A 12322-nucleotide genomic window follows, 5' to 3' on the forward strand; every position below is an offset into this window, starting at 1 on the left:
CTAGAGAATTTTTAATTTCATTTATTGTGTTGTTCATCATTGTTTGTTTGCTTTTTAGTTCTTCTAGGTCCTTGTTAAATGTTTCTTGTATTTTCTCCATTCTCTTACCAAGATTTTGGATCATCTTTACTATCATTTTTCTGAATTCTTTTTCAGGCAGAATGCCTATTTCCTCTTCATCTGTTTGGTCTGGTGGGTTTTTACCTTGCTCCTTCATCTGCTGTGTATTTCTCTGTCTTCTCATTTTGCTTAACTTACTGTGTTTGGGGTCTCCTTTTTGCAGCCTGCAGGTTTGTAGTTCCCATTGTTTTCAGTGTCTGCCCCCAGTGGGTAAGGTTGGTTCAGTGGGTTGTGTAGGCTTGCTGGTTGAGGGGACTGGTGCCTGTGTTCTGGTGGATGAGTCTGGATCTTGTCTTTCTGGTGGGCAGGACCACATCCAGTGGTGTGTTTTGGGATGTCTGTGAACTTATTATGATTTTAGACAGCTCTCTGCAAATGGGTTGTGTTGTGTTCCTGTCTTGCTAGTTGTTTGGCATGGGGTATCCAGCACTGCAGCTTGCTGGTCATTGAGCAGAGCTGGGTCTTAGCATTGAGATGGAGATCTCTGGGAGAGTTTTCACCAATTCATATTACATGGGGCCGGGAGGTCTCTGGTGGTCCAGTGTCCTGACCTCTGCTCTCCCAACTCAGAGGCTCAGGCCTGCCCCACGGCCGGAGCACCAAGACCCTTTTGGGAAGTCTGAGGTCTTCTGCCAGTGTTCAGTAGATGTTCTGCAGGAGTTGTTCCATATGTAGTTGTATTAATGATGTATTTATGGGGAGGAAGGTGATCTCCACGTCTTACTCCTCTGCCATCTTGAAGGTCCTCTGTACCACATCTTCTTTATCCATTCATCTGTTGCTGGATATTTAGGTTGTTTCCATGTCCTGGCTATTGTGAACAGTGCTGCTATGAACATAGGGGTGCATGTTCTTTTTGAATTATAGTTTTGTCTGGATATATGTCCAGCAGTGGGATTGCTGGATCATATGGAAGTTCTATTTTTAGTTTTCTGAGAAACCTCCATTCTTTTCCACAGTGACTGCAGCAACTTACATTCTCACCAACAGTGTAGGAGTGTTCACTTTTCTCCACACCCTCTCCAACATTTGTTAGCATGACTTATTTTAATTACTATTATTTGATGTGTCATCTTTCCACCTATCACTAAGGTAAACAAACAAAACCCAAACGATTTGTGGTAACTTTTCAACTAGAGGCTGATGACTGATCTATCATTCTCATTGTCCTTCTGAACTTCAATTCCCTGCTGGAATTTTCAGGAAAGTTGACTTGGCTGGTGAGATGCAGGAGAAGAAATGACAGATGGCATGCTTCTTGCATGGGGTGAGGAACATTACAAGGTAACCTGCCCTGGAGCTGATTTAATAGCAGAGAGCAGCATCTCACCTTCAAGAGCCTGTGCTGATGTTCAAATTTAGAGACTTGCCACTGACCAGTTTTCTTTTCAGCTCTACCTCAGTGATTCCTTTCTCTCGCTTGTGTCATTTCCTCCCTAGTTTGTGAGTATAGATGCCTGTCTTTCCTATTAGAATGGAAGTTCCTCTGACGATGGGGAGTGTCCTTTGTAAATGCTGACGAGATGCTCAGTAAATGTCTATTTAAAAGGTAATGTATTCTGCAAAACATAGCCTGGCTAGATCTGATTTCCTTTTGGAAATGGGATAAAGAGAAGTATAAATATAGGGTTTTCCACTTTTTTTTAACCTGATAATTATAGTTGATAGTGAAATACCCAGTATTGCCAGTGTATATCCAGCTACCAATTTCAATGTCAGTAGAGTATGTATATAGGTTAAGAGTATAGAGTCTGGAGTCAAACAATCTGGATTCCAATTCTAACACTGTAAATTAGTTGTTGACCTTGGGAGGGTTATTTAACCACTTTGTGCCTCAACTTCTCCATCTGTAAAATGTGGATAATAGTAGTACCTACCTCATGGAGGTCAATGAAACTAACATGTAGATGGTGGTTTTAAAATGTCTACAGGGCTTCCCTGGTGGCGCAGTGGTTGCGCGTCCGCCTGCCGATGCAGGGGAACCGGGTTCGCGCCCCGGTCTGGGAGGATCCCACATGCCGCGGAGCGGCTGGGCCCGTGAGCCATGGCCGCTGAGCCTGCGCGTCCGGAGCCTGTGCTCCGCGACGGGAGAGGCCACAACAGAGGGAGGCCCGCATACCACAAAAAAAAAAAAAAAAATGTCTACAAATTATTTGATAGTCCATTCATCACACACATACACAAAGATTCAGGCTCTTTCACCTCCCATTGAAACTGGATGGATCTTTTCACTGCCTGTTGAATAGAATGTGGTAGAAAGGATGCTGCCTGATTTCTGAGGGTTGATCAGATATGCCATCATATCTTGGGAAACTCACTCTGGGAATCTTCAGCCACCACTTGCAAAGTCTGGCTGCCCTGAGGCTGCTGTATGGAGACTACCTGAATAGACCACTAGAGAGAGATGCCCAAGGAATCCCATTATTCCAGACCCCAGCTGTTTGATTCCATCCAGCTCATGCCAGCTTATATGAATGAAAAATCTTTCAAGGTGGTCCCAACCCAGCCATTGCCTGACTGTAACTATATGAGAAATTTTGAGTCCAGTCAATCCCCAGATTTGTAACAGTATTTAATGATTTAATTATTGTTCTAAGCTGCTCTTTCAGGGTGGCACGTTACAAACAATAGGTAAGTGGCACAATTACAGAGCAGTATGTGCCCTACCTGATTTAAGGAAAGTGCTTAGTAAATGTTCGTTATTGTTAGATCGGTGTTTGCTGTTAGCTTGTTAACAGTGTGCTCATCTCCCTGAACCCATTTTATCTGTAAATTAGATGTATTAGGACCTGGATTATCTGCTTCATGTAATGGTGATGAAGATTAGATGAGAAAATAAATGTAGGAAAGTCCTTTGAAAAGTAATACAGTATGTAAAAAGTGAAGTATTTTACTATTTTTAACATCTTTTAACCTAATCTTAGAAGGAGTTTAATATTGAGAAGATATACTTTATCACTACTGCTATCTTTTAAGAGATAAAACGGGTCTTTTTTTTCTCAAAATTTTAAACATTCTAAGGAGCTAAATGAAAAACTTAGATGGATCATTTGGTGTGCGTGCACAAAGTTGCCAAACTGACACAGTTAAAATCTCTGAGAATAAAAATGGAAAATTCTGTATGTTGTTAGCTTGCCTCCAAGCTTTTCATGTTGTTCTAAATAGAGCTGTAGCACAAAGTAAGCTTGTTTAAGGTGATTACATATTCTCAGTTTTATTAGTGTCTGATTTTAGAATAGATTTCTGCACAGTCATCTGCATTTATACCTGTCATCCACAAGGTGGCAGTAAAGATTCTGATTTGAAATGGCCATGCCCTCCTGAGGCTATTCATGGCGCAACATACAAGGGACAGAACAACGCAACCAAAAATAAATAAATAAATAAATAATAAATTTTTTAAAAAAGATCTGTGCTTCTGATAATTGAAGAGTGAGGACACAGACACACGATTCATTGTTAGAAACTTTCTTGCTGGGGTAGAAGCAATATAGGAACCTCCAACCCTTGATCTATGGATGAGTAAGTAGGTCCTATCATTAACTGTAAACCAGAATTTGCCAAAAAAGCTTAAGTTATGAGGGCTTCCCTGGTGGTGCAGTGGTTGAGAATCCTCCTGCCAATGCAGGGGACACGGGTTCGAGCCCTGGTCTGGGAGGATCCCACATACCGCGGAGCAACTAGGCCCGTGCACCACAACTACTGAGCCTGCGCGTCTGGAGCCTGTGCTCCGCAACGAGAGGCCGCGATAGTGAGAGGTCCGCGCACTGCGATGAAGAGTTGCCCCCGCTTGCCACAACTAGAGAAAGCCCTCGCACAGAAACGAAGACCCAACACAGCCAAAAATAAATAAATAAATAGTTTTAAAAAGAAAAATCTTAAGTTATGAAACTAAGAGTCTTGTGGCGGTGGGTGTGGTGGAAAGAACAATTAGGTACTTTCTTGGACAAATGGGAAAAAGAGTACTTTAGATCCTGGAAGAAATGGTCAGGGATGAAATAGCTTCTGGGAAAGGCCATCTTTTGACTTGATTATCTATGACTGGGCTTTCTATAATGAGAGACAAAAATTTCATTCTATACTTGACAGAAGTTTCAAAAGCAGACTGAGATAAGGCAGTGTTAGAAATTTTCCCTTCTCCAGTACAATCAGTCATTTAGCCAACTGGTGCTTAACTGGTTGAGCTCAGAGGCTTTCCTTTTTCTAAGTGGGGTGAGGTGCCACACTTCTGGAGCAGTGATTTGCAGTCTTGGCTAGCAACTTCCATCAAGACTGATTAAATCTCAATCTCAGAGAGGAGGTCCTGGGCACCGTTCTGTTTTGTTTCCCTTCAGATGATCCCTTCTTCAGATGATTCTAATATGCAGCTAGGCTTGAGAATCACAGGTCTATAGGATGGGTGGGGATGAGACTTCTGTGGTGGGGAGAGGTACACAAAAGAGAGACCAGAGGCCTAAAAAGACAGCCTTCTGAGCCTTCTTGTTTATTTTTAGCTATTTATCACTAAATGGAAATAAACAGTTAAGGTGATTAAATTCTCACTTCATTAGAGTATATTACATACTGACATAATAGAACAGCTTTCCCCTTATGTTTTAAAATTTAAATCTCCACGGAAAGAAGCTTTGTTTTCCAAGAATTTCCAGTTAGGTATTAATACGCTAGTCCTGTGTAGACCATTTAAGGAGATGGTTCCCAGGTGATGGTTTAAGAATCACCTGTGGGATGACTGAGGCATCCAGAAAAACACAGGATGTTAGTACTGCAACTTGAAAGACTTTAAACCTTGTAAAGGGCACAAAAATAACAGAAGGCTTGTGTGATGGTTACATTTCAGGTGTCAACTTGGCTAGGCTATGGTGCCTTTTTGTTTAGTCATACATTAGTCTAGATGTTTCTATAGGTATTTTGTAGATGTGATTAACTCTCCCACCAGCTGATTTTAAGTAAAAAAGATTATCCTTGATGATGTGCGTGGGCGTCAGCCAATCAGTCAAAGGTCTTAAAAGCAAAGACTGAGGTTTCCCAGAGGAGAATTCTGTCAAGACTGTAAAGTGAGTGAGTTTCCAGGCTGTTGGCCTGCCTCTACGGACTTTGGACTTCCCAGCTCCACGATTGTGTAAGTCAATTTTAATAATAAATCAATCTCTCTCTCTCCTATTCTATTTTCTTGGAGAAACTCTGACTGATGGAGTTTGTGGATTTCATTCTTAGAAACAAAGCATTGTTTTGTTTGTTTCTCTCATGCGGACCAGTGTTTTTCGAGGAAGGTGATATGTAAGGTATAAAAAATTGAGGACAACTTATGTAATAGACATTAACCAGTAAAGTCAGCTATGGTTGACAGTAGTAGGTGGAAATTCAGAAGTGTCTTTTAATGTTGGGAAGCACTTAGGAAATAAGCATAAATTCTGGCAATATCTTCTCAAAAAATCTGTTTCCTACCAAACGGAACAAATGCAGGCAGAATTATGGGTATAAAGTCTAAAATTAAGATTCTTATACTAAAATGATGGAATATTTGGGTCAGTGATTTTTAATATTAAATGGTGAAAGGTGTTCAGAGTTTGCTGGAAAATATATCCAGGGGAACCATGACAACACTACTTCAACCAATCATGTAATATTTATTGAATACTTAGTGATAAAAAAAAAAACACCCAGTTCTGCCTAGTCATGAGTAAAAATACTTGACCAAAATGGACCAGTTTGTAAGCAATTCATGAATAATTTGTAAATGTGACCTCTCAGATAAGAGCAGAGCAGAAGTTTTCAAAATTAATTTCACAGAGCCATAATTCTGGGCCATATTGAAAGGAAATGAGATCACTGGTTAAATGTAGACAGTAATAAATTGTATACCATAAGTTGTAACTCTTCAAGGGACATACAGTACATTGTGATTCCAAAGCTAATTTGATCAGTGAGCACATTCTTCAAGTATGCCTATGAATCTTTCCTGGTGTGCTAGAAATGAAAGCTAAGTCTTTGTTTTTTTACTAACTCTGCTACCTTGGGCCCTTCACCCACCTTTATGGAGTCTCATTCCTCTTATATCTTTTATCAATGCTGTTTACCTCTCAAGAGTTGGTTTTGAAACTTCAGCAAGTTAATTTTAGAAATGAAAAATAGACTTTAAAAGGTCTAAAATGCTGCCTACAAGTGAAATGGGTAGGTTGTTGCTTTTTCACTTCATGGAATCACCTAAAGAACTTCTCTGTTCGAGGTTAATTTTCCCTCTTGGAATCTTTGTGGGAGGGTAGAACTGCACATTCTGCTGCAGAAGCTGCAAGGCGCAGGCATTGGCTTTCCCAGTTCTTGGCAGCTGAAGTCTTGAGCACCTGATCTTGGTTTAGTTAATGAAATGCAACCTGCTGGGACTTAGAATCTTGAGAGGGGACCAGTGATGATTTTGGTTAATATGACTCCAGTTATATTTGCTATAAAACATGCTTCGTCTCTACCATAAAACTCTACATCTACCACGAGATGAATTTCAATTCCTTGAAGCCGTTAACTATAAATATAGAAGGCTTTCCTTGGCTTGTATTGGTTTCAGAGGAGTATTTATTCTGAAATCATAATCTTTCTTTCAAAGCAAAAATCTGTTGAGTTAGAACACCTTCAGTTTCCATGGGCAAATCAAGCACATAGAATATCTTATAGTGTATATACAGTAAATTGAATTCAGCTGAAATCATTGTATTTAGAACTTGGACCCAATAAATTGCTCTGAGGACTCGTCTTTAGCAACAATAAACTTGTTCAGGCTCCAAAGATTTTCTTTTTGCCAGGCAGGTACTACCTAATTAATGGCGTACAACTTGCAGCTGGGAGCAAGAAGGTATCCTCAGGAGGCTTTTTCTTTAATTAAAAACAAATTTTTTCTTTAAGAAGTGAGCTATTCCGGGCTATTTATGGTAGAAGGCTGTTAACTTTTTTCTTAATGGTACATGTTAAGCCTGAGAAGCGATCAAGCATGGAGCTCAGTGTGCTGGGACGTGTAAAGTGGATGCTTATGCCATGAATCTTTTAGGACACAGCAAATCTAGAAAAAAGCAGGGGCTTGTGAGGCTGAGGCTGCCTCCTGTAATGTCTTTGTGAAGGTCACAGGAATAGTGCTGGAGATCAACATGGTAGCATCATGCTCAGTAGCATTTATGGTTTGCATTATAGTTCAATTTATTTTGTTAACAGATCATCATACTTAACATTAACAATAGTACGAGGCTATTGCAGCTGATAACAAGCAGGGAGTATCCTAGTTGTCTCCCTAGGAGCTCTGGTTTTGCTTAGGTTAGGCCATCAGATGTCATTCCCAGAGTGGTTCCAGCTCTAGGTCTGTGGGAATAATGGAAATAAATGTTAGAAAACCAGAGCTAATGGGCGACAGTCATCCTACAGTTCAACAGATGCATATAAGGTCAGGTTATTATGCATAAAGATAAACCTGTCTAGCGTGACCCGTGTATCCACTACAGCCCACCTGATGGGTCCAGAGTCAATGTAAGAAATTCCCAAGGCCTGAATATAAAGCCCTCACTGTTATGCTAAGGTACATCATACAGTTTTTTTTTTTCTTTGAACTAATGGTGTATGTAAGTTTCTGATGTATGAGTATGAATAATCACTGCCAGAGCGAAAAAAAGCAACCAATGCACATGAGGACCCTCGGTCATGGGACTGAGATAATAGTTCAGTCGTTATTTTAGTAACTCACTGAGTGTGAGGTTTTAATCAAATCACCTTCTACTTTGTAATGAAGCAAATGTGTCTCCCCCTTGTTTATTTTCTTTTCCAAGACACTACAGCAGAGTTGTATCATAATTCTATTTGCACAGTGCAAGAAATTCCATCTTTCATTGACCTCAATGAGTTTATGCCTTGGAGTGAGGGTGAGAAAGGAGACACCTCCATGCTTCCCTCATATGTTTCTCTCGTGGTGTCAGCACCTAGTTGTGCTGAGTGTGATTCTATTAGTATTTTCCCTCTGACTCGATTCTGCAGCATGAGCTAACTCCTTTATCTGTTGGCAACCCAAGGAACACTAATTGTTTCCAAAGCTGAAGGAAAAAGATTACTGGCTTTGTGGGATTTATTAAAAGACAGTAATTCCTTCCCCAATTGGGCATGCAAATGTGGTCGCAATCAACTTGGGGGTTAGAAGAAATTGATCAAGGGGCCCAATAACTGTCAAGATGACAAGTCAGGTTTATAAAAAGACTTTAGTTAAGAATGAAATAGCATCAAGCTGTTGAGTGGAAGACATGAATTGTGGGTGTGCCTAAGGATGGGAACACCTTGAGACAAAGGCTTCAGCTTCTGCAAGCTGCTCAAATCTCTAGAGTGGGGTAGGGTTTCAGTGAAAAATACATAGCCAGCCAAAGTTAGTTTAATAGATTTAGGAACTGCTTCACGCTAAATAATGTGCCACTTCTACCATCAAGAGCATAATTGTTAGAGGAAGAAAAACCATAGAAGAACTTGGATATATTCTACAGCAATTTAAGATATGAAGAAAAGGCTGGTCTGTGGGGAGAGGGGCGAGGGAAGACAAGTGCTCACTACTTAGTTTGGAATCAAAGTTAAGTGCTGGATTCAGAGCAGCTCACAACTGCTGATAATTAAATGAATCCAGGATTGTCCTACAGAGCTACAGAATTCTACCTGGAACCCAAGAATCATAATCTGCTGGCTGTGTTCTAGAAACCTAATAGAACTTTTAGGTTATGGCATCATTATTTCTAGACATCAAGTGCCCCAGTCCACAACCTTGTGAACAAGGTATAATTTGCTCTTTCAAAGCCACATAACTGCTCCAAATATAACAACCCTTTATAATTGCAGATTGTGATTATAATAAACAGGCAGTGGGTAAAATAGAGCGTGAAACCTATGGAAGGAATATGTGAGTGATTTTTAGGGCTTCCTTCTATCTGATCAAAATGTGTTTGGGTGGCCAAACAATTGGGTGATGCAGAAATTGAAGGACTAATTAAAGGCCATAGAAAAATATTGACTAATGCGAGAGAAATGATAAAATATTTACAGAAGATAATGATTCGAACCAGAAGAATCAGTATATTAGAACCCTTCATTAATCTGTCACTGAAAAAAACAGTTTACCTGTTGACTTAGCTAGCATTAAATATTTCAGAAAGTTGTTAGGTTAAAAAAAAAAATCTCTTAATCTATCAAATGAGTGTTACCTCTCCTTAAAATACCCTCTTTTTCAATTTGTGCTCCCAGGGACTGAAAGAATATGAATATACATGAGACACCAAAAAAATGCACTGAGTTCCTAGAGAATAACAATCCAGTGAAAACAAATTCAAAGGCGAAGTTATGGATTTCCAAACAACCCGAATTCTTATTAAGGCTAGGCATACCTCAAAGGGTGGGAGGTGAGGTAACTGTTGTGTATTGGGGTTTTAACTCTATATAGATTATATGTGGATTGAGATGAAGGGAGACTGAATTAATTTAAATGAGGGAAAACGATTAGTTTAGCAGCAACAGAGACCAGATACTCTTTTTAACTCTAGAATATTTATACTCGAGTAACTTCGCTTTTAATTTTTTATTAAAAAGGTATAAGTGACATAACATTAGTTTCAGGTGTGGCCTTTAGCCTTTTTCTCCAGAAATAGTTCAGTGAGCTTAACTTTCCCTTTAAGACACAATATTCATATGCAAAAGCACAAGAATATATAGGCAGGGAAACTTGTTTTAGTTTAGATTCATATTGCAGACAAAGAATGTTGCCTGCCAGGCCAATAAACAATAAATGTTGCCTGCCATCAGACACTGCAGCTGTGCTGACAGTGTGCCCTGAGGGGAATTCAGGATGGAGAAAAACAGAAACCTTTCTGGTGCTCTGGATGCTGGCCCTATGCATATCTAAAGCAGTAATTTCAATGACCCCAGATTCTCGCACCTTCCCATATAATAGAAAAGAACTAAAATCATTAACTTGAGATGTCTGTTCTTTGTGATTAGCAGTAATCTTTGATGCTCAACTTCATGTTTGTTTTTTCAGCAAAAAAACTCCTATATATCCTGGCTCCTCCCTTACCTCCTCAGAGCTATCTGAGAGGCTGTCTCCTGGGCTACAGTCCTCAGTAAGGTCCCCAAATAAAACATAACTCACAACTTTCAGGTTGTATGTTTTTCTTTAGTCGACAGTTGTATCAGTAGTAGAAGCGGCAGCAGTAACAACTGTGCTAGTATTACTGCTACTATTTTCTAGGAATTTTATATGCATAATCATTTCACTTAATCATTACAGCAATGCTGAGAGGTAGATATTACAATTTTCTTCTTACAGAAAAGGGAACTGAGCTCTAGGCAGTATAATTTAAGTTTATAAAGATAGATGGAGAGGGGATTCTAATCGAGATTGGGTGATTCCAAAAATGAGTTTCCTTGATCATCTCCACTGCAGTGCCTCTCAGAATGTTAATTTTCTTTTGCTGTTTCTAATGATTCATATTGTTGATAGTTGGAAGCTTGAATTTCATTAGTCAAAGGCTTTTGCTTCCATATCATTTTAGGAAAAGATATCAGTAAATCAGCAAAGTTAAAATTTTACCTCATTGAAAAGCCTGTTTAAGATCTGAGATAAACCAAAACCACTTTTTAAAATCATTTTTTTAAATTTCAGAAGCAATATCTTTAAAATGAATACAATTAAATCTAGAGAGAAAATATTTTTGTAGAAATGTGCACAGTTGAGGTCACCTTCACTTTCAAGTATGGAGTTCTATCGAAATTATTTTATAGTTTTAATATCTTTATCAGGCATTTTTTAATGGGTGAAAATGTAATATCTGAAAGAAGCAAGTGGTACTATTTCAACAGTGTTGCTTTAATTTGAGGAATGCCGCTTTCCTTCTGAGAATCCTGCCATGTTATCTTTAAGACTTGATGGTCTGTCTTCAAACTCAGTTTTTTCTATTGAATGCATTAAAATCCCTGAAATGATCTCTATACTGTCATTATCTTAGATGTGAAGTTAAGATGGATATAGTACTAGGCTGGGGATCTGAATTCTAGTTGTAAATTTGTCAGAAGTTGGTCATATATACTTGCGTAAGCTCCTTGACTTTTCCATATGCTTAATATTCTCATCTCATAAAATAATCTCATAAAATGACTTTAAATAATTGTTAGACTAATTTGGACAAATAGTCTCCTTCCCATTATGATTTTAAAAATACATTGTACAAAGCTGGGTTCTTTGCTGCCTTTAAAAACTGTACTTACCTAAGACAATACACATGCATCAGGACTGTAGGGTATTCATTTCAGCATCAATCTGAAATGAAAAAAATTATTTAAATCATGGAGTGTTTTGTTTGTAGACTAGTAGGTCATTACAGAAGGTATAAAAAAATTTTTTGAACCTTGTTTAGAGGAAAGGATTCTTGTCAAAATGCAGTTTTATATTGAACTTTTAATTGACCATCCTTCACATCCTTATTTAGTTTTACAGTGTCCCTGCTCTTGAAGAGTTTACAGTATTCCAGGAAAAAAGACAAGGAAAAAATGACAATAGTTAATAGGTGCTAATTATTGAGTGTGCACTGAATGTTAAAGCATAACAGCTTGGGTGCCAGGGAAGGATTCCCAGAGGAGGTGGTGTCTAAATTGAATCCAGAATCTTGATGAAAGATTGAGCCATGTTATAGGGTGCGAATAGGGCAATCTGGGATGAGTCATTAGGTGCAAAACCTTGAGGTAAGAGCAACTTTAATGTACTTGAAAAATTGCAAGTAGTTCAGGAGAACCAACACAAGAGGAGCAAGAAGGTAATGATCAGTTTGGAGAGGAAACCAGGGTCCAAATTCTTTGATTAAAACATATTGGACTTCAATTTAGAAGCAACGGAGAGCAATTAGAATGTATTGACCATTTTGTGCTTTGCAAAGGTTATTTTTGACCTCAGTATAGAGATGGAATTGGGTATGAGGCACTGGAGGAAAACTGGAGATGGGAGACCAAGGTTGTAATCCCGGCAAAAGATTGTCTAAAAGTACTGATAATGTAGAAGAAGGTATCTACTGAGAGCTATTGAAGAGTTAGAATTGATAGGATTTGGAATTTAGTTAAATGTATATAGAAGTCAAGGATTCCATTTTAGACAATGTGTGAATGATGATAATATTTATACATTTAGGAAATAAGAGGGGGTTTTAACGGA

At 38.8% G+C, this 12322-nt stretch overlaps 1 protein-coding gene across 1 annotated transcript in view; it reads right to left on the bottom strand.

Moving 5' to 3' along the window:
- Positions 1 to 7281: 7281 nt before the first annotated feature.
- Positions 7282 to 12322, bottom strand: part of GC (GC vitamin D binding protein) — a 38031-nt gene continuing 32990 nt past the window's right edge. Inside the window, exons 12-13 of the mRNA XM_007110809.2 lie at positions 11386 to 11437; positions 7282 to 7461 (exon numbers count right to left, since the gene is read on the bottom strand). Coding sequence (XP_007110871.2) covers positions 11405 to 11437 — 33 coding nt within the window. The 3' untranslated portion in view covers positions 7282 to 7461; positions 11386 to 11404. The remainder of the gene's footprint in view (positions 7462 to 11385; positions 11438 to 12322) is intronic.

Source organism: Physeter macrocephalus, chromosome 7 (assembly GCF_002837175.3).
Source record: "Physeter macrocephalus isolate SW-GA chromosome 7, ASM283717v5, whole genome shotgun sequence".
NCBI lineage: Eukaryota > Metazoa > Chordata > Mammalia > Artiodactyla > Physeteridae > Physeter > Physeter macrocephalus.